This window comes from Aulostomus chinensis, chromosome 13, assembly GCF_037954235.1.
Source record: "Aulostomus chinensis isolate RoL2024-O1b breed Wild chromosome 13, RoL_Achi_v1.0, whole genome shotgun sequence".
Taxonomy (NCBI): Eukaryota; Metazoa; Chordata; class Actinopteri; order Syngnathiformes; family Aulostomidae; genus Aulostomus; species Aulostomus chinensis.
Window position 1 is genome coordinate 26,190,886 of NC_141332.1, and position 22,421 is coordinate 26,213,306.

The following is a 22,421-nucleotide window of genomic DNA, read 5'->3' on the forward strand; positions in this document are numbered from 1 at the left end:
CCATCAGCCTGCGCTGTTAGATCTCCAGCCTCAGCCCAGGCGCCGGATCCTGGGCTCCAGGTGTGGAGAGGTGACTCACTCACAGACCTCTGACATCAACATGAAACAGGTTTATGTGAGGCAAAAGAATTATTTCCCCAAGAACTGCCGAGTCGAGCCGGCACACAACTTTTCGCCAAAACAATGCAACAAACCAAATCTTAGTGGAGGCGTTTCCTGTCCACCTGGTAGCCCGGATCTTTACTTTGTTTGTTTTCCTCGTAGCGAGGGCGACTATGAAAGGCAGACAGCAGGAGGCCAGAGAACGTTCACTGAAGCAATCCTCAAATGACAAGTTTACACCTGCGACGTCGTTCCAGCGGCGCTCCGGACTGCAACCGGCTGGTCTAAGAGCCGTGTTTCCACCTCAGCTGACGGCAGCTGATCGAGAGCGAAAGGCAGAGAGATTATTGGTCTCACGTTTATCAGATGGACACGAATGAGTGAGTACCAGTACATGAACAGATTTGACCACTACTTCAACTTTATTAGGTGCTGTTCTGTCCGTGCTGGGCGTGTTTACGGCTTGAACCGCTGCCCTGAAAAAGTCCAAAACTCACTTTTTGGAGCCAGGAGCGTCTTGACCTTTCAGTGTTTGTAAGACTGCACCGTCACTGCTGGACGCCGTCCAGGATCTGACTGGCATCAGGGAGAAAAATGACCGGGGGAAGGGGCATTCCATCCAAATTGGTGGAAATGATAATGACCGCAATGACCTCAGATGGTTCAGAGGAGAGATCTTTGAGGAAGCCAAAGAAACGCCGAGCCCCGCAGTGATGACCATTGGCGCGTAACTTACAGTCAGCTGGCGCAGGAACAGCAAACACACACGACTGTTTTTTTTTGCTGCAGTGCGTGAAATGCCATGGCGGTACTGTTTAGTCCAAAACAACGAGTCAGCAGTACAAAGAGGTCAAGCCACCAGATGCCATCATCTATGCTGTTGTGGTGCAAAACAAGCCCCCCCCCACACACACACACACACACACACACACACACACACGACTGGCCTGCCCTTCTTTAACCTTGCGGCTGATTACTAGCTGGTTAACCTGTTGGTCCAGGTCTCTCTGCTCCGACGTCTCTCTGGTCATAAAAAAACTTGTGTTTTAAGCAATGTTTGCAGCTGCGCGTCCTGGGTGACGATCCAGGCGTCTCTGGCGGGAATCCTGGAGCGGATTCTCCCGGGGTTTCTGTGCCTAAACCCAACCGGGGCGCCAGCACGCCCATGGAGGTGTTGAACAACGTTGAGGTTGAGGAGAGGCGGATGTAGCCGTCTGTATGATTCGGTTTTAGGATATTTCATGCTCAAGAGTTGCCTCTTTCTTCAGAGGAGTCCACGTGGCCACAACCAGATCCTACACCCGATGCTTGAGCTGAGCGCTGTTGTTTTTAGTTCATAAGCTCTCCCTAAATGATGATTCGGCACCGGCGCACATCGGAAAACGGAAGTAGCGTTTTTCTGGCGCTCATCTCGCTGCAGTTGAAGCTGCTGTACATTCTGCCCTCGTGATTCATCCTGCACCAGCACTCCATGTGTCACTCCAGCTTCCCCCCCCACACACACACACACACATACTGTAACAGAAGAGCTGAAAAGGTTTTTCCTATTGCTAAACACACACTCACACACACACACACACTGTCTCTCTCTCTCTCTCTCCTTGTTTTTGGTTCATTATTCTGACAGCTGGCAAGACACTTGTCCAAAACCTCCCTTACACAGCATCCTTTCCCTGTTACAAAAATGTGTACTACTACTACTACTACTACTACTACTACTACTACTACCACTACTACTACTACTACTTCTGCAGCTCTACATTTATGATTATTACTCCTAGTGCCTCTACTTCTGTCAGTGTGTCAGGACCAGCTGAGTGATTTCCATAGAGTATTTGCTCGGAAAGCCTGGTCTGGGCCTCGTGGATGTGATGTCTTCAGGTTTGGCACAAACCCTGGCGGGAGCTCCGCCCTGAGCGCCAACGTGCCCGGTTTAGGGCCGTAACCCAAGAACTTACGTGTCAACGAGCCTCACGTCTCAAAAGGCGAATCATAGCGTGATGGAATTCTTTGAGGTTCGCTTCACGATGACATCGTAATATTCTGCTAGATGGACTTGTCGGCGCCGTCTCACTGACACGCGCTCTGTTTTTTTTGTTTGTTTGTTTTTTTTGAATTAGTTCCTTTCAGTTTATTTCTTGAGAAGCACAGATGGAAGCTGCGGCTCTACTTCTCACGTACAATCAACCTTTCATCAGCTGTGCGTCTAATTCATTTCGTTCTTCGTTGGAATTCCGCTGCTGTCACTGAGACGCTGTTGCCACGTCGAGTCATTCTGCTGTCCTGGTCCTCCGCTGGAGGACTCACTGTATCTCCAGTCACTTCTCATCACTGGAATAAGACCACGACTGTTCACCTGGGGCCAGGGCTGGAATATAAACACATTTAAAAAGAGCCTCTCCTCCTCCTCCCTCCGCTCTAATCATGTTTGTCTCCCGCTCGGGTTTATTCTCGTGTCATAAAGCAGGTCTGAAAACTAATTCTGCTTCATTCCTACGAGCTCGTTCACTTGTAAAAGTTTTATAATCTCGTTCCCTGAATGATTCACTTCAGGGAACGTCTCTGAAACTCAGCGATGCTCCAGTAATTCCAGGACCTCCTGACAAAAAGCGGTATTCCAGTCTGCATAACTCATCCAAATAAAGCCTTTCCTCCTCCTCCCCCCTCGTGGTTTGAACAAGGTTGCTTTCACCTCCTGCTGGTTTGACTGTCACTCCCTCCTGTACTGTGGTCCTCATCTCACCTCCACAGGTCCTGGTTCCAGGAGGAGCGCCTGTGGTAACCTAGCTCCTCTGGTGTCCAGTACTCTTTTGGACTTGTTCCCGTCGGTCTGTCAGTGAATTAGCACCCCGCTATGTCCCAGCCCCGGTTATCCTGTAGGCTACCTCCGGATCCCTCAGGTCATGCACCTCCTTGTCTGCCTGCACGTCAGCGGTGGCCATGTTTTGGCAGTCGCAGACCCCGGATGCCCTTCTCCATCAGATCTTGTTCAGAACATGTTGTTTACTTGAGCGTCCAAACCCTCCTGATCCGATCCGATGCTTGTATTCTGTGTGTGTGTGTGTGTGTGTGTGTGTGTGTGTGTGTGTGTGTGTGTGTGTGTGTCCCTCGTTTTGGATCTTGGCTTTTACATATTTTTTTCCATCTGCTGCTATTTTTTAAAACATGCTTTTTATGAATAAAAGTGACTGATTTGGATTTGAACGATATCATCCTGCTTCTTAATCCACACGACTGGTGTCTGAAATAGCAACCAGACACTCACACAGAAAAAAACCTGTTCATACTGTGTGTGTGTGTGTGTGTGTGTGTGTGTGTGTGTGTGTGTGTGTGTACATCATCCTCCATTTCTATCAGTTAAGTGGTTCAGTCACTTAACTGCTTTGACATTATCACCAAGTTCAGTCTTGGATGCAGCAGTTCCCTCTACTGGTGTGATTTGGTACTACAGGGAAACACTGTGTGTGTGTGTGTGTGTGTGTGTGTGTGTGCGCGTGTGCGCGCGTGTGTGTGAGCTCTTCATATGCCCATGTTTTGAAACTGTATTAGCCAGATTGCCTCATGAAATATTTCAATATAGATATAATAATTAAATGCGCATCAAGTTCTTTATTCACAGGGGAGAACCGACGTCACACTTTTCACACGCATCCTCAGACAGCAGTGACAGAAACAAGCAGTGGAGTGTGTGTGTGTGTGTGTGTGTGTGTGTGTGTGTGTGCGCGCGCGCTCTGTCCTGAGCAGCAGAGCAGGATTCTCCTCTCTCCTCAGCCCACAGACAGCTGATGGTCTTTGTATGCTGGTCAGCGGCCTGTTTTGTCAGGTGTGTGTCTGAGGCGCTCGAAGCCGTCACCTCGTTCAAGTGTTTCATTATTGACGAGGTCGACCGCCGGAGAGACGGAGCACCTTTGCAGCGCTGCTTCTGTTCTCCCGACCGTTTGAGCCCATATTTGGAGGAGAGTAAAAGGGGTTTGAGGTGTTGAGCCATCTGATCCGGCTAACGGTCACTGATGCACCGCTAACGGATGTTACAGATTTGGCCAAATACGTGGAGAAACACACACAAAAACACTTGGGATGCAACAAACATTTGACCTGTTAACCTCAATGCGAGGCACTGAACGTGGAAGAGTCACTGGGGGATTGATGTCGTGTGCAGTAGCAGGGTTACTTGTGTGTTGTTTTCTTTTTGTTAGCCAAACTAATTTGCATTTTCCTAAGACATCATGATTTGTTTTTAAAGGTACCTCGCCAGCCTCTCGTGTGTGTTTTTGTTTGGACGCACCTTGGTTTCTCCGGGCACTTGAGTCCCAGGCGAGTTTGCGAGCGATTTATTCGCCGCTTTTCAGTTTGCTCATCCGACTGTGTGTATTTGTTCACTCATTAGGGTTTTTCCCCCCACTTTTGTTTCTACATTCACCTCCGCGTCGTGTGTGTTACTCCTCACATGTTTGTGTCTCTCTACTTGTGTGTTTGCATTTTGTTTTTTTCCTCCTCAGTGTGTGTGATTACAAATGTAACTCTATGTGTGTGTGTGTGTGTGTGTCCCACCGTAGAACAAGGCCTTCATTGATGCCGCCAGCGTAGCTCCGGAAGTCACGGCGAGTAGAGTGGAGGGTGGAGAGTGTTTGAGGGTCCCGGGTACTGCTGGAGGGGTTTCAATATTTCACTCAGGCACAAACCTTCAGTCTCCTCTTCACTTTCCTCAATGGGAACCTAAGAGGAGCTTCACCACACACTCTGAGCCAACTTGGCTCCCCCACAAAGGGCCGTGGTGGCCCCATTAGTGATGCAGGTGATCGTCCTGTTCATGATCTGACCCAGATCGTATTTTGCAGTTACAGCCAGTTCTGGTTGGTGCTAATGCTGTGCTCAAAAAGGCATTAATATAAATTGATAGTGTTAACTATGGCCTCCTGACCACTGGTATAATAAACAATAGGTTTATTTTTTTATTATTCTCCTTAGAAGGCTTTGATTTATCGCTCATTCCCTATATGTTCACATTAATTTCTCGTAAGGTTGTGAGTAAAAAGCCAGTAAAGTAGTATTAAGAAGCCCTGAGAAGTATGTGTTTCCCAGTGCGCTGCTGAGTTGGGGGTCTGTCGGGTGGCTCCGATTTTCTGGCGCCATCACCAAGCTCCAGCGTATGATGAATAATTAAAGCTAATGGCTAAACATATAACGAGCTGACTGGTGTGGTTTCATGTCAGCACTTCTGCAAGTGAATTTGAAGTGAGTATTGTCTGATGAGGTGCGTTTACTTCAAAAGCGCAAAGTAAAAATCGTCATCTATGAGCCCACAGGACAATGTAGCAAACCGTGTGAAAAACGTTAGCTCATAAAAACGGGGCAAATCCTGACCAGGATCTGGGTAACTAGCTGGCATGTCAGTGTCCTACAACAAACCACATGTTACTAACGTTAGCTCATATACATGGGGTTACTGTATGCTAGGATCTCATTAACTGGCTCACAAGTTAATATACTGCAACAAACCGCACGCTAGTCAGGTTCGCTCATATGTGATGGTTACTGTATGCGAGGATCTTGTTAACTAGCTCACAAGTTAATGTACTATGATAAATTGCATGCTAATAATGTTAGCTCACATGGGGTTTCTGTATGCTAGGATCACTTTAACTGGCTCACAAGTTAATATACTGTAACAATCTGTATGCTAATAAGGTTAGCTCACATGGGGTTACTGTATGCTAGGATCACTTTAACTAGCTCACAAGTTAATATACTGTAACAATCCGTATGCTAATAAGGTTAGCTCACATGGGGTTACTGTATGCTAGGATCACTTTAGCTAGCTCACAAGTTACTATACTGTGACAAACTGCATGCTAATAAGGTTAGCTCACATGGGGTTACTGTATGCTAGGATCACTTTAGCTAGCTCACAAGTTACTATACTGTGACAAACTGCATGCTAATAAGGTTAGCTCATACTAATGGTACAACCCTGGGCTGGGATCTCTCTAACTTCCACAGAAGATTTACGTGCACAAACTACATGCTAACAACAGCTCATCATTTAAAGCAATCAATCCAACAGAAAAGTAATATGTTGTCGCTTTTTTCTGTTGATTGTTGCTTTAATGTCAGAGCTCTAGAAAAGCTCCCACCGAGGTCAATGCAGTTAAACGAGCCTGTGCCAAAATGTAACGGGGTTCACACCCGCGTTCACTCACCCCTCCAGCGTACACCAATTTATCCGTAAGCCTGCTAACCGACGGGTAAACAAACAGGCACGTGGTGGAACGTAACCTCCTCGGCGGAACATAATTAAGCTAATCCCTAATTTCAGCGGAGATGGCCAAATCATCCCCTGCAGGAACAAACGTGTTTAGCAATTCAATCAGGTGATCAGAGGGAAGATGACCTCCAGTATGGCTGCCAGAGGGTGCGATGCATTAATTGAAGCTTCCGCATGCGAGGTTCCTTTAGCTGTAAATCATGTTAGGGGACCCCCCACCCCCCGTACAGTATTTTTTTTTAACTGCTCCGATCTGCATTCCTATCACATCTGTATTTTCTCCATCTTCTGCTCCTGAAGCAAACGCTGCACAGCTTAACGGGGGATTTTCTCCCTAAGCTGATTTATATCAGCTGATAGCCCTGTCATGAAGCCAGCCACTGGAATGAATGGATGAATAGACAAATGAAAGAAAAAAAAAGCAATGAAAGGATCGCAGGGGAATGAGAAGCGCTTCTGTTAATATACATTTGAAAGGTAATGCTGAGGAGGATTTGGGAGGGGTTTATGTTTCATCTTCCTATGCGATCTAAACGAAGGAGGAACGAAGACGAGCAAGACTAGAAACACAAAGGTTTAGATGAGGATTACAGTGAGAGGTCAGAAATGGATAAAAGAGGGATGAGGGTGACGGGTGAGAGATGGGAAAGGAACGGCGGAGGGATAAGAAGGTGTCAAAGAATAATCGACGGAACAGGAAAACAGGAGCGTTAAAGGAAGAGAAGTTCCTACAAAAGTTGCCGGTAGGAAAAAGGGACGGAGAGATGAAAGCAAACCAAAGACATCAGGATGGACAAAGAGAACCATTAAAGCCTGAAATGATGGAGGAGAAATGGAGGGCAGAAGTCACGTAGAGACAGAGGCGGTCGAGTCGGGATGTGCCTTGTTGCTGTCAGCTTTGGGGACGTGATGAATACGGTAACCTCGTCACCTCCTTCCTGCAGAATATCCCTCCGCCTCCACAGGGGAGCCTGTGTTTGACAGCGTTTCCTTTTTTCTGCGAGCAGGTTTACTTGAATTACATGACGGTGATTTCCGCCAAACTTGTAGATTCCATATAAATTTGAGGCAGAGCCTCAAGTCAAGTTCATCGTCACTTAATTGCAATAAACAGAAACAGGAAAAAGCCAAAACTCGTTCTTCGGTTTCAGATCCTCCCGTCATCGCTCTGCAGGAGTGCTGCTCGGAGTCTCGTCCCTGCTGCCTTTGCGCATGTAACTACCGATTTAATTTGGTATTTCTTTTTAAAACCTGCAACTTAAAGCCCTCCACCTTCCCCTTTTGTCTTTGACCAGCTGATGAAACTGCTGCTGACTCCTCCCAACGTGCCCACGGGCATCGACGCACACAAAGATGGCGTCCAGGCGCATCGCTATAGCAACAGAGGACTGCACCTACGGCCAGCCAGACCCCTGGTGAAGGTGAGGCAGAATTTCTGTGAATAACCTGTAGACTCTGTGGGTAAATGAAGGTGAGTTGTGAACTTCAAGCCTTCTGTTCTCAGGTGGTCACCGGGTAAACTGTGGTGGTGGTGGGGGGGGGGGGGGGGGTCTCGTAGACGCGGCGTGCTGCAGGAATGAGGAGGCGTGTCAGTTCTCCTCGGCTTTGAATTTACAGCTTCCTCTCGTCTACTTAAGCGGTAAAAACCCGGTGTTCTGTCAGAATCGGCTGAATTGGCCGAGCACGCGAACGCTCTGTTTTCTATGAACTTAAACAGCAATACACTTTGTGCGGAACAAGCGGAACAAGGCGTCGCAGTCAAGTCAAAGTAATTTATTTCTTCGCCTATGACACAAATCAACCCGACTTGGCGGAGGCTTGCGACCGTGAGGCAGCAATTCTTGTGCTATCACTCTTAAATCATTCAAGCATTGGAGACCCCAGAAAAGTGTCAGCTGTTAAACCTACAAAATCTTTATGTTTTCCTGGCAAGTCTGACAAAGAACGTCCAGTTCTCTCAAAACCTCATCAGGAAATTGAGCCTCTCTGTTGTGTGGCTGCACAACCTGTCAGGGGAGGACGTCTGGGGGACAGATCGTCTGTCTTTGGAACAGAGACCACACGCTCCCACCAACGATCAGTACTGCTTTAAAAGTCCCAGGATGTACGGCAGCTCGCACTCGAGTGTTTATTTACGGGGTTCAGCGCCACGGCAGGAGTTTCGCGTCCAGATCCTCCACTGCTTTTTATATTTGTTTAAACTCTTGTTTTCCTCCTTGTCCCTGGACGTGCTTGGCCAGCGCGCGACCAAATGTCCATCTCCCTGCCTTAATTAACACCCACCCGAAGCATTTTTTTTTACTAGCCCTGGGACACGTTTAGCGCCATCAAGTTGCAGTTCACTTGCAATAAAAGGTATAGTGCAGCAATTTTGCATCTGAATGAATGCCCCTCGTGTTCAAGTCCTCGTTAAGAGTTCTCAGAATGCTCGTTAAGCTGGCGGCCGGCAGGTAAATCTCCCTCGCCGGTGGGGAGGAGCGTGCACACCGGAGATGGAGTCGGCCGAGACAGCTTCCTCCCGTCGGCCCTCTGCCCACCTGAACATGGAGAAATAATAAACAACGGTATCACGTAGCTTGATATGATATGGTGGGAGTCGTTGACTGATTTTTTTGGTTTTATTTTCCAGAAAGTTGACCTGTGCATCACTCATAGTTTCAGAGGCAGTTTTTCTCACTCTGACAAAAACAAATTCAGCTAAAGGTCAGGAAAGCTATGCAGAGAATTCCCCACAAAAACAGCACCGCAGGTGAAACCCTACCTCTGACAGGTCTTGAGTTCCTGAAAAGAAAAAGAAGACGAGTCTCCGCAATTCCGAGCCTGGAAAAAAAAAACCACCACTTTTCTTTTTGAACGACAGACGTCTCATTTTAGACGAGAAGCCCTTCAAGTGTCTGAGTTGGTGAGAGCTTCTGCTGCTCCTGATGGATGTGGCGCTGAGACAGGGAGGACGTTTACAATAGCTGCCGCTGTATGACTCGGCTGTAATCGGGTAGCTGCTAGCATTGTGCTTCCAGTGGTCACTGATTACAACACCGGCCATTTATCTTGTCCCAACATAAAGAAACGGCGAGCCCGCCGCTCTGGCTCAAGCAACGAGGACACGCTACACTCACAGGATGCAGCGTGAGGATAAGCCAAGCCCGTATCCATCACTGCTAACCTTGCTGGTGCTGCAAGTGTGTGTGTGTGTGTGTGTGAGCTTTACTTTTAGAGAAGCTGCTCAGCTGTGGCAGATGGCGGGAGTATTGACTGACAGGGCAGGAGGGCAACAGTGAATCACAGCGTCCCTCCCTCTCTCCTCCCTGGATGAGTAATATGGAATCAGCCATTTCATTGCAGCCGCACACTGAATCATCCTTCACCAAGTTGGCAGGAGAATTAACTGCTGTGTGCTCGGTATTCCTGTATCCAGGGCAGGAAATTGAGGATGCACCCTGTTGGTGTTTTTGGTGCCTCGTTTTTCTTGTTCCCGTAAACAACCGTTGACAGCGTGATGAGATGTTCCAGCACTGCTGAGTTTGATACCAAATAAAAACTCATCAATACTAAATGTCTCGTTTTAGTGTCTTGTTTCTCTGATATCCGCTCGTTATGAAAGTTGCCAACGCAGCCACAAGTTGTGTTGCGGGTGATTTTTGTCCTTATTCTCCTCGTCTTTCCCGTTGGTGCGAGTCTCTCCACCTGTTTCTCTAATTCTTAAGAATAACATTCGACCACTCCACCTTTGGCAGCTAGAAAACTTGTGGTGGAGGCTTGAGTTACGGGTGGGAATCCTTATCATCCAACCACAGGGATTCAGAATGATCGCAGGGCTTGGTGACACTTTGGTCAGTGTTTTTAGCTGAAGCTCTTATTTCCGCGTGAGAGTGACTTCCAGGTGGAAGGGAGGAGGTTGGTTGGCCGCAGCAGCCACCAGAGAGTGTGACGCAGAACTTCTCTCCAACAGGACTTCAATGCACCAGTGACAGCAATTCAGGCTGCGTGTGCAATGTTTCCATGGTATTAATGTCTCTGTGTCTCCACCTCCAGTCTGACCTCCCTCAGGAGCGGAAGCCCCGAGCGGTTCGCCCAGCGGGGCGCCTGTGCACCGAGCTCCACCGCCACCTCACCACTGCCCAGGATCAGGAGGACACCCAGGCCCCAGACACGGAGGAGGAGGAAGACGATGAGGACAGTGAGTCGGAGGAGGACGAAGACGAAGATGGTGGAGAGGAAGAAGATGAGGAGTCTTCCAGCAGTGAGGTGGAGGGCGTGGCCGTTGCGGCGCCCGCTGAGCCGGCTAAGCCTCAGTTCAGCTCGGAGAAAGAACTGCGCTCGGTGGTGGAGCTGATCACGTACATGCACACTTACTGCCTGCCCCCGCGCAAGCAGCAGGGCTTGGAGCGCAAGGAGCTCCCGAGGCCGCGGGCTCGCCCTGAAGCCCCCCGCCCGGCCACTACAAACACTCACAGCAGAGTTGTCCTGGTGGCGGCTCCGGGGACAAGCGGGGGCTCGGCTGGGACTGGAACCGGTGCTTCCAGGAGGCTTCCCTTTGCGAGGCGGAGGGAGATGAAGGCCAACTCCCTTCTCCGGGAGCTCCTGCAGCAGAGCAGCTCTTACGATGTGAGCAAGCCTTACAGACTGCACAGCCCCCCCTACACCCGCTCCCACAGCCCCAAGAGAGGAGTGTCTGCTCCTTCTGCCCCAAATAAATCAGCCCTGGCCTCCTCCCCCAGCTCCACCACCCCTAAACCTGAGCTACGCAAAGACAATTCCTCTCCCGAGAGGGGAAACGACTCCTCCCAGGTGCCGCAAAGCCTCGGGGAGACTACAGAGGACGGCGGCTCCTTCTCAGTGCGGCGCTCCAGGCGTCTGGCGTCCTTCCCCAGCCGCTTCGCCAAGAGGCTGCGGCCTGGACGGGCGAGGGAAGGAGAGAAGAAGGAGGAGAGGGAGGAGGGGCAAGGGGTCAAACTCTTGCCAACCCAGGCAGGAGGAGGAACCACAACAGAGATGCAGCTGGAGAAGCTTCCACACGGAGACTGCAGCACTGGTACAACGGTGGTGACCAAACCCTGCTGCTACAGCGGTGAGACAGGCGGCCATCTTATCAGTCTCAATAGCCTAAAGCTGCTTAAAGTATATTTCATTAAAAGGACTCGAAGCATAATCCATATCTTGATTCAAATCAGTCACAACAAATGCGTCCTGAACGTGTCGCTGATGTCAGATATGTGAACGCTGCAGGATTTAGTGACGATCCTGAGAGAATTAAGCGTTCACATTCCGTGGGCCTCATCTTTAGGCTTCGGATTGAAAACCTAATCTGAGTGAACCAGAGTCGAACATGTGACTTCAGATCGCGCCGATTATTAATAATCAGCTCTGAGTCACATGCAAGGTGTGAAAAGTAGCTTTTCAGTTTCACTGGGAAAGAAACTCACCCAGCAAACCTGCAGAGGAAGAACCAGACTCATTTTCTGAGCGTGTGTGTCACCAGTGACTGTGTTTAAGTCTTTGTTTCTCCATCTGATTGCAGAGAAGCGAGCCTGCCTCTGTCTGCCTCTGAACCCCAAATCTTCCGGGTGAGCGTCTCCGTGCCAGACACCTGCTGCATTTCATCACACAAAATATCTGCCAACAAAATATCACTTCTGCTCTGGAAACCTCCTCGGCTAAAGACCTTCAGACAAACCGCGCTGAAAACTGACAAAATGCCTCATTAGTTCGCCAAATGTACACTTGCTGCAGGAGCTTCAGCGGCATCTTGAGTTCTCGATAAACTCTTGAGGAACCACTTTGCTGAGGGGGGGGGTGTCTCACCAGCCAGGAGCGTGTCAGTCAGAGGCTTTAGCCCCCCAACAAGCAGCGGCAGACAGGATGATAGCGGCAGTTAATCGGAGCAGGGAGTTGGGAAGAACTACAAGGACACTGGTGGAGTTGTTTGTCCCACATCGTGCAGTTTTTCCTGAATTGTGGGCTGCGATCAGCTTCGGGAACCTTTGTGATGTCACAAATCCCGTCGTTGCGTCAGCGAGGGCAGAGGAAAAGTACAGTTTCATGGCCAAAACCCTCCAAGTTCACCGTTCTGCGTCGTGAAGCTCAAATGAAAATATTCAACTGTGAGAACACGAGGAAACATTTAAAGAACTTCATTTATAATCTGGTAAATTAGCACCGGTTTAGCCGGTGCAGTAACGGTCCAGATCCCAGTCTTAGTGTCGGTGTCAGCGGGTTATCAGAGGACTGAGACGAGCCTCAGCTGAAGAGGTTCCTCAGCTCTCATTTCAGTTTCAAATCCTGACCAGGCTTGAATCGACCCAAAAGGACCAGTGTCTAGAACCTGGATCCACTTTAAAGCACCAGCGTTCTGCTCACGTGCCGTGTGATCTCCTCTGGTTTATTCTACTGTGAATCTGCAGCAATGTGGATAAAGAAACCAGATCCAATCTAGAGATTTTAGAGAACATCCTTAATGAAGCGGGACCCCTGGTGAGAACATTCAGGTGTGAACCTGTGCCAGACGGCGTGCCCCCGCTCCTCTGACTGCCTCCCAACCCTGGACCTCCTCCAGCTCCAGCCAGTCACTAAACTGAATGGTTTTTCCTGTCGAAACTCTTGGCGTCCTCCCATCTTTTAAATTAATCTGTCTTTTGAAGTGATCTCCATTTTTAAATTTTATTCCCCGGTTCTCAATGGAGGGTGAGTAATATCCCGCCTGAAGCCAGTCCGCTCGGCATCGCTCCTGGCGTTCACGGCAACTGGTGAAACACAAACAGACAGCCAGAAATAGAAAACAGGGGAGGAAGAATGGGAGACGAGACAGCGGAGCACATGTGGTTGTTGTGATAAGAAATGAGAAGTGCTGAGAAATGCCAGTCGCACTTACAGGAAGACATTCACATTCAGGAGACGTCGGCTCACACCGTCACCAGAGGAGGGGAAAAATCATCTTTCACTTGGAATCTTTTATTTACTTGAAAGCTGCAGCAGATGAAACCATGACTCACAGGTCTTTGTTTCCCTCTTTCTCCCATTTCATCCCTGTTTATCTCTCCAGCGAGTCCCAGTACAGCAGCAAGCCTTTCGAGCAGACGCTCAGCGTGGATCTGTGCGGGACGGCAGGTAAACACCTCTCACCTCCGCTCGTTTGTCGGGACCTCGATGATGTCAGAACTGGTGAATCCTCACGGGGAGATGTTTCTTTGCTGCCCTCTGTAGGTCTCACCCCCCCAACCACCCCCCCTCACAAACCTGTGGAGGATGAACTCTTCAAGCCAGCAGAGGGAGGAAAGGTGGGTGGAGGAGCCGGTGGCGGCAGCAGCGGTGACGGTGGGGGCGGCGAGTCTGTCCACTCAGCATCAAACACCAGTGGCAACATCGCCGCCAGGGGCTCCTCCTGGCTGAGCCGCACCCACCACCAGCGCAAGCTTCCCGAGCAGACGGAGCTCTACGCCCAGCTGCGGCGCATGGCCGGCGACACTGACACCCCCCACAACTTTGGCGACCATGATTACTGTGTGCTGAGCATCGGGGAGAGTCGCAAGCGTAGCGCTGCCATGCTAGGCGCCATCTTGCAGGCGCAACGAGGAAGCGATGGAGCTAGCACGCCAGAACCCAAAGCAGCTGACGATCAGGTATTGGTGGAGGAAAACTGCAAGGAGGACGCGGACAGGCTGGTGATGTCAGAGGGGGCAGACGTCCAGGAGCAGCAGACAGCAACGGTGACGATGCCGTCATTGCCGCCATCCGACTGCCAGTCAGAAGCTGCCACACCGCCAGCCTCAGAGGAAGAGGCGGAACGCTCGTCTGCATCTCGCTCACCCTCACCTGTTCTCCACCTGTGTCCAGACTCCCCCTTCAGCAAGACGGACTCCAGGTGAGACCATGACAGCGGCAGCTGATGGGTCACAGTGATCCGCTTAGTTGTTTGTGACTGGTTGGTGAGTTCTGATCAAGTTTTGGTTCCTAAAATGAGGCACGTTGAGTTCTCGCGGTGAAGAGAAGTCAAGGTTCCCAACAAAGATGAGTGTAGAGACGAGTTCTGGTGAAGACCGCCGTTTACTCCTGATGTGAAAGGGCCCGCCGCTGCACCCTGGGGTGAGCAAAGAAACGGCTCCGAGGTTCCTTGTCCGGTGGACTCGGCCGGCCACCCCCTGGAAAGCGTGCATTGAGCTTTACGTCCCGGATCCTTCTGCCCGGCTGCAGCGTCTCTGTCCGCAGCAACAAAGTTCTGATTCAAACAACAGCGCCAGATTCTTGCAAATCTGTTAGTCGCTGCTGGTGCAGAGCCGTTCTAGACTGGAGACCTGTGCTGTAAATAGAAGCAAACAGGAACCACGACACGTCGAACTGGGGCCGCGACAGCGAAACGCACGTGAACGTTAAACATCCAGACGTAGTCCTGGCACTGCACCGGTTTCTCCTGGGCTCTCCCTCTCTACATGAGGTCAGTGGTCCGGTGGTTTAGGCAGAGACGGAGACAAGGATGAAGACCGGAGCAGAACCGCGGTCAAAGGGAGAGGGTCTCGCTTTTCGCTGCCGCTCACCTGTTTCTCTCTTGTATGACTTTTCATTTTCACCTTGTGTTCGTCCTATCTCACCTTCCACCCCCCCCCCCTTTCTGTCTCGTCCTCCTCCAGTGAAAACTCAGAGATCTGCCCCGATGAACAGCAGAGGAACAAAGCCACGTCTGACATGGTATGATCACGCTCCTTAGCCCACTTGACGCTGTAATGCTACCGAGTTTAACGAAGCAAAGAGAGGAGCTATGAGAGGGAACGGCTTCGTTCCTGAAGGTTTCGCATGAGTGTGGCGGTGTAAACACGAGCCCCCCAGCCGCTAAACGCAGACATAGCTAGTCGTCCTATAAATGACCACGGGATCATCTGAGGGTGCTGCCCCGCACTCAGCCTCCCTGCTTCAGTTCCCATGTCCATCTGTATTCTGTAATGTCCTTTTGTCCTGATGGTTGCTATGGTTTCCCTGTTGCCAGGACAACTGCCAGGTGTTTTACATCCACAACCTGCCAAGCAGCATGACCCAGAACATGCTGAGGAAACGCTTCCAGGTTTTCGGTAAAGCGGAGGACTGCAAAGTCATCATCTGCAACGAGTAAGTGTCCAAACCTGAAGAGGGACTTTCCTGCTACCTGAGGGGACTGACGGAGTCCCACAGGTGTGCGTTTGGGATCAGTTTCAAACGCAGAGGGTTGAAGTGGGATGACGCTGCAGCGTCAGACGCAGCCCAAAGAAACAAGTTACCGGCCTCCATAACTTGAAACCAAGTTACGCCAGCATGTGTTTTTAAATGTTTGCAGCCGGAGCGCCGCATTTTTGCACCACGCCAGCAGCGTTGATTGATGCTGACGCGTGTCTGTGTTTGCAGGGAGCGTTGTGGGGTGATAAAGATTCGCCAGCCAGGGGTTCAGAGACTCTGGAGAGAACGGGACAGCGGGCCCGCCGCTCTGAGGAGGCTGACAAGGAAACGCTACATAGACCTCGGTAATGAGCACACAAACACACACAAAATGCTCCAGTAAATAGCGAACCGACACTGTGAGTGAGAGAGACAACCGGGGAGCCCCCCGGTGGCGCCCGGCCGGGCTTTGCCAAGCATCTGTTCATTTGGCGTTTCCAAGGAGTGCAGAACAAACTGCCTCTGGACTTAATCGAGCTGGAAGCAGCCAGAGCGGTGGGAGCGTGAGCAGGTGCAGACGCTTGTTTCTCGCACGGCTGTGACACTGGATCCACCCGTCTGCTCCATGGTCAGTCGCCATCTCATCCCCCAGTCATCCCACTCCGGTACGGACCTGATCTACTGGTTCAGGACCGGTTCTCTCAAGCGGCGTGGGTCCGTTTGTGGTTCAGCTGCAGGGGCGGTGCGGCGCTGGTTCAGATTAGGGAAGCAGATGATATCAGCACGGTCGGTATCTGCGGATATCTTCTAGTCAGTTGTGACACTGGTGTTTTTCCTCTCGTAGATGAAGCGGGTCCGGGTCCCGTCAAGAGCAAGTACGATGCACTGGACTTTGACACCCTGCTGAAGGAGGCCCAGAAGTCCCTGCACCGCTGACAGTACAGCACGCCCGACTGGCCGGCCTTAGTAACTGCGGCGACACGGCTCCGACCACACGGCTCTGCCCTCACACGGGCCTCTCAGTACCTCCATGCAAGGCGACCTCGCAAAATGTTTACATTTTTACCATTGGAATAAAGTAACGATAAGGACCTTCTTTTTTTAAGTTTCTTTCACCGGAGGATACTGCTTAAAATGGAGGAAGTCACTGGGAGTCCAGAGGAGACGATGGAGGGTACAAAGGACTTTTATCAATAATGGTACAGCAACTACAAACGATAGCGATCCAGTTCCCTGCTGAACAACAATAACAACCAAGCTGCTTTCCTGTCTGTGTTGGTGACGTCACCGCCCCGCGCCCGCCCGGGAAGAGCGGGCGCGAGAGACCTCTGTAGCAAATCCTTGCTATCCTTGCGTTGCATTGGTCCTCGTGGTGTGTTTCTCTGCGTGTGCGTGTGTGTGTGTGTGTTCTTTGCTCTGTTTGTTTTGTAAAAAAAAAAAAGGAAAAAAAAGGAAAACAAAAACCCTCCCTCCTCTTTCTGGTCACAACGAGGACGCGTGGTTGTAGAACCAGGAAAAAAAGAAAGAAAAAAAAAAAAGAACAACAACCCTGCTTTGTTTTAGCAAAACATTCTGGATGTTATAAATTTTCAAATCTATTGTGTGTGTTTTATGGACAAAGAATATAACAAAATATTTAATGTAATCAGTTGATGACAGATGAAGTTTACAAATCTAAAATGAAGAAGAAAAAAATCATGTTTTTTCTTTTCTTTTTTGTAATGTAGTGCTTCCTTGATTTGATCTATGCACTGTAGGGGGCAAACGCCTCCGCCACCCTCCACTTTCTTTCCCCCTTTTCACTCCAATCTACAACTCTGCCATGGTGACTATTGTGGCGTCCGCTTCCGGCTGCTTCAGGCGATGTTTTCGGTACGCGTTCACGCGGGAAGACCCCGACGTAGAGCTGGGAGAAATGCCGCCTCCTGATTGGCCCGTTGACAGCAGTTACCGGAGCTCCCGCTTCCTGCTGAAATGACTGCGTTGGTCACGAAAAACGTTTCCAGGATATTTAAAGATCAAAAGTTGAACCCTGCAGAAGGAAAATGTGAATAATTGAGCCTCACGCGCTGTGAGAAGCTGCTGTCAAAGCTTATTCATTGGCAGGGTCCAAGTCTGAGTCCACGGGGCCCCAAACAGGCTCGGGGCCTGGAACTCTCTAGACACGGGACCCGTTGGTTACCTGGTTACCACCTGTGCGCGCAACAGTCGTTTCAGCAGTTTTTCCTCTCCCATTAAAATATTTACAGAGAACCGGTTCATTCCATGCTCACAAGACTTGAGCTGATCAGCATCGCGGACGCCTGGAGTCCAGAACCGTGTACGGGAGCAGGTCTGATCAGTTCCTGAAAACTCCGGAGTTCCTCCGTGTGCTCCAGGAACTGCCTCCGTTCAGTTTCAGCTGGTAATTGCTGACGGGTTCATTTGGGGCAACGTGTTCCCGCCTCTGTCGGGTCTGCGCGTGTCTTCCACGGCCCGACTGCTCATCAGACGCCACAGCCAATGCAACAGTTACTGTTTACATTTGGACTGCAGCGAGCAGCGAATGGGGAAGCCAGATGGCAGCGTTGGTACTCTGGCGTAAACCTCCACCGCCACCCGCCCAACCAATCTGCTGTCACGTAGCTCCAACATCGAGGTGGTCAGGAGTGACCTTCTCACTCTCCGAGGAGATGAATTTAAACCACACGAGGAACTCCACCTGGAGGAAGTTGGAGTGTTGGGTCAAACAGAATGTATTCGCCAACCCGAATGTAGTCAACTCCCCATTTCTGCTTGCCCAAAGCGTTTTGGTGCTTCTAAAAGGTCGACCCGCTCAGTTCTGGCTGGCGGCAAGCATCCGGCCTGATGAGCCGTCCGGTTCGCGCCCGAGTCCTGATGCAGCCGGTAGCGGCCACCGTGAAAAGGGAGAGAGAGCATCTAAGCCTGCCAGTCCTGTGGCGCCGAACCGCCACCTACAGCACAGCCAGGGTCTGAGGGAGGGAGGGAGGGACGGGATTCGAAACAAAGTCAAGAACAATCGCCCGAGAGTCGGAGACCTCGTGCGGGAGGTACTGTAACAGCTGAGCATCTCTACCTCACATCCATCCATCTTTGTCCCGGATGCTCTCGCCCTCTTTTGTCTCACTCTCTTGTTTGTCAGAGAAGTTGACGGACAGGTGGGTTCTGGGTCGTTTTTCTACGATTCTTCTGTGAGGGGAATAATCACTCAAACTCCTTCGCTTGCCTCAACGGTTTTTGTAAGCGTGTCCGGTTCGTTGGCGTCTCGACCGTGTGTCCTCGTGTTACTGAGTGTTTGTCTTCGTCTTGTGTTTGAGTCGGGCGCTGCTCAACGATGGCGTGTCGAAGAGGAGGGGTCAGGACGGGTCGGCGAGGGGATCCCTCCCGCCTCGTCCGGGGGGGGGGGGGGCACGGGGCCCCCGTGATTTCACGCCTCCTCCTCGTCCGGGAATTTCAACACAACGCAGCCGGACCATCTGGAACTCTTCTATGTGCTCTCTGTCTCTGTGGGTTCAAGGCCTCGTTTCCAGGTCTCCCCCCCCAAAAAAACCCTGACAAACGGAAAACCCATCTTCCTGGTCCTTCCTCGATCTAATCAACTCCTTGGTAACACACAAAAAAATTGAATGTTTACATCACTCAATTCTCCTTTGACTTTATTAGGAACGCACACTAAGTACAAACGCGCCTTATTCAGTGTTTTAAAGAACAACAGCAAGTGAAGTGACCTGGGACGACTCTCCAGGGTCGCTGATGTCCAAACTAACAATTTAGTGATATACATACTGATTTTGAACCGAGGGAGAGAGAACCAACCAGTCGCAAACTACTGAATGAGTATTTGTGCTTAGTATGTATACTACTAAAAAGTGAGAGAATGTGCTGGTTTACATATTAAAAAAGAAAATATTATATATGAATATATAATGTGTATATAGCACTATGCCTCGTTGTAAACATAAAATGTATTGTGTGTTTTGTTCTTTTGGAGGTGGCGGGTCACAGCGTTGCTAATCAGGCAGGTTCGTCAGGTCAGTTTTGTGTCCGTGCGTTGATGTTTGTTCGCTACAGGGAGAAACTAGAAGGGAAAACAAGTCCAACACTGTTGTAAAAGATAAAAAGATCCCTTTAGACTATCACGCTAGAAGGTTCTGTTTCTTTGCTCCTTATGAAAGTACGAAATATTTTTTGATGATTTTTTTTTTTTAAAAGCAATTTAAGATGCAATACATAATTATAATCTTTAAGACAGCCTTTCCGAAGGAGCGGAGGTCAACGGCGACGCGCGGTGGATTGTTGAGTTGCAGATTTCCGAGGCTTCTGTACTGTATGTAGACTGCTGTTGAACACGCGTTTAAAAAAAAAAAATCTACAGGACGAATGTGTCATAAACACGCAACACGTAAACTGTACTAATATATTCTTGCACAAACAACATCCCAAATAGTGAAATACCTTCACCATTTTTTTCCTCTCAGTGAAAGAAAGAAACCACGTTTTTGGATGATTCGCTGGCGACGCGGCGAATGACGGCGCGTACGACTCTGGTGACGGTCGAGAGGAAAACCATGAAGTTACTGGTTTGATCCCATTAAGTCGTTGGTAGAGATGACGTAGTCGCGGTAGGAATCCCAGTTCACCCTGCTGCACTCTCACTTTATCCCAGACCGGAAGATTTGGCGCCGTAAACCAGAAGTGATGCGCGGTAACGCCGATGTGCTGCAACGCCACGTTTTTTTTTTTTCTCCCAACAGCTGAAGGGGGCGTTGCCAGACACAGGGAGTAGTTTTACTCTAGAAATGGTGTGAGGGGACGCTGGGAAGGGGGTCAATCAAATAAAGTGTACTGAGGACACTTGAATCCAACACTAAAGCAATAGCGCGCCCTCTCGCCCCCGGGAGCGTCCGAGCATCCCTGATCTTCCCACCGGTGACGCACACTTGGAGAGAGAACCGAATTCCGGAGCCCAAAGAGAAACCCTCGGAATTCCAACTGCAGCTCTCAAAAATGCCATTTTAGACGAAACGCTGTCGAGGAACGTAGAGATGGTTGGGGGGGGGGGGGGGGGTCCATGGTGGAAAAACAAACGCTTGATGAATACAAACGAGTGTTTATGACCCAAATCTTCAGTCGTGGAGGCGTGGCGAGAGTGCAGCGCGACGGTGGCGTGACTACAATGGCTGCAGCCGTGCCTGTGAGGGTGCCGCCGTTGTCCCGCAGGTGAATGACATCACGACAACCCAACCTGTCATCATGGCAAGCCTTAAAACCAATCGGGGGGAGGGGGGGAGGGGCGACGAAGCTCTGGCGAGCTTCTACTCGTACGTTTCAACACCTTTCCAATCCAATGTGGTTTATTATGAAATAATTACTGACGTAATTACAACTTTTTTCAATAGCCATATTATAAAAAGCTATATACATATATATGAATATATATTTGTGTGTTTGTGTAGATATCTAGATGATTATATACTTTCTTATAGAAAACTTTGATGTTGACCATTTTCCTCAGTGTTTTGAGAACACGGTGACACACTTCAACATGATAGCACTGTCCGCTCGGTCTAGGTCCTAGGTCAGAGGGCAACGAATCCAAATAAAAACAAAAAAATGTTAAAAAAAAAAAACTACAACAAGAAAAAAGATTCCAAAGGGAAGAACCCTCGCTAGAATGCAATACCTTTCTTTCCACTCTTCATTTCAGAAAAAAAAAGGAAAATGGCAAGAAATCCACAAAACTTGATAGGCAAGTCGACCAAAAAAAGAAGAAGAAGAAGAAGAAGAAGAGAGAACAACGATAAAGATGGTGGCTGGTGAAAAATGTTCTGACATCCACGTTTAGTTTCAGATGCCACGACCCACTAAATCCACATTTCCTTTCCTCCACGTCTTTTTTTTTCTCTCCCCCCCCCCTCCTTCTTTCTTCCTTTGTTCTTTGGTTCAGAAAACAAAGCATCAGTCGGCCGGCTGAGCCGCTTCCGTGCGGTTCCTCCGTAAACTCGGTCAGCGCAGAAATTAACGGTCGGTCTTTGGAGTTGGACGGCAACCGTGATGTCAAATAGGCACTTAGTCGGACTGCAAACGGTCAAAATCTGCTAAATGTGACTGGGTGTTTTATTTTTTATTTTTATTTTTAATTTTTTTTTTTTTGGTGGAAGGAAATATTTGAACACAAAGGGCAAACGTTGTTTTTGTTGTTTTTCATGACTTGTTGATTTTATTGTCTATTTACATCTAATGACTATCAAATTCACGTCTTTCTTTTTTTCAGTGTAGGGTTTTGTTTTGGTAAAACAAAAACAAAAAAAGAGGTAAATACTGCTAGTGAGATTTTATATTTTTACATATGTTGGTTTTATTTTGCGTTTTGTTTTTTTTTATTTATGCGCCACTTAGTTTGGATGTCTTTAAATGGTGTTTTGTTGTGTTTTTTTTCTCTCTCCATTTTTGTGTGATTTCATATGTCTTGAGAATGTGGAGACAAAAGGCATTTCAGTATTTTTGAATTGTTAAAATCTAGTTTCATAGAAGCGGAAGTATCTGATGTTATAAATTATATTTTAATTCATGTAAATAGTTTAAAACAGAAGACTATGGCTTCCTTTTAAACTGAATACATTTCTCTTCAGAGATTGTTTACATTATGAAACTGTAGAGATGTGCTCCTCATATACTGTATAAAGTACATATATTCATTGATTTGCCTCCAAAAAATAAAATCCTAATGAACAGCGCTGGTGGAGAGCCGAGTGGAGTTATTACACGACGGCGGTCCTGGCGCCTGTGAACGCTGTCCGTCCGTGATATCCTGGCACCGATCCTCGCCAACAGGTCATCGAACGGGGCCCTCGTCAGCCTGAAGTACCGCCGGGAACGGCCGTCGTCCAGGCGCAGTTCCCGGAGGAGGCGGTGTGCCATGGATCCAGATACGGCG

General features: G+C 49.3%; 1 protein-coding gene across 2 annotated transcripts in view; it reads left to right on the forward strand.

Annotated features, from left to right (window-relative positions):
• The window catches only part of ppargc1b (peroxisome proliferator-activated receptor gamma, coactivator 1 beta), a 90,661-nt gene extending 68,434 nt beyond the window's left edge, over positions 1 to 22,227 (forward strand). For both annotated transcript variants that reach the window (XM_086222324.1, XM_086222325.1), the window contains 9 exons: positions 7,663 to 7,788; positions 10,400 to 11,435; positions 11,886 to 11,931; positions 13,407 to 13,471; positions 13,568 to 14,225; positions 14,989 to 15,046; positions 15,342 to 15,460; positions 15,734 to 15,849; positions 16,329 to 22,227. In XM_086222324.1, coding sequence (XP_086078450.1) covers positions 7,663 to 7,788; positions 10,400 to 11,435; positions 11,886 to 11,931; positions 13,407 to 13,471; positions 13,568 to 14,225; positions 14,989 to 15,046; positions 15,342 to 15,460; positions 15,734 to 15,849; positions 16,329 to 16,420 — 2,316 coding nt within the window. In that variant the 3' untranslated portion in view covers positions 16,421 to 22,227. The remainder of the gene's footprint in view (positions 1 to 7,662; positions 7,789 to 10,399; positions 11,436 to 11,885; positions 11,932 to 13,406; positions 13,472 to 13,567; positions 14,226 to 14,988; positions 15,047 to 15,341; positions 15,461 to 15,733; positions 15,850 to 16,328) is intronic.
• The last annotated feature ends 194 nt before the right edge of the window (positions 22,228 to 22,421 follow it).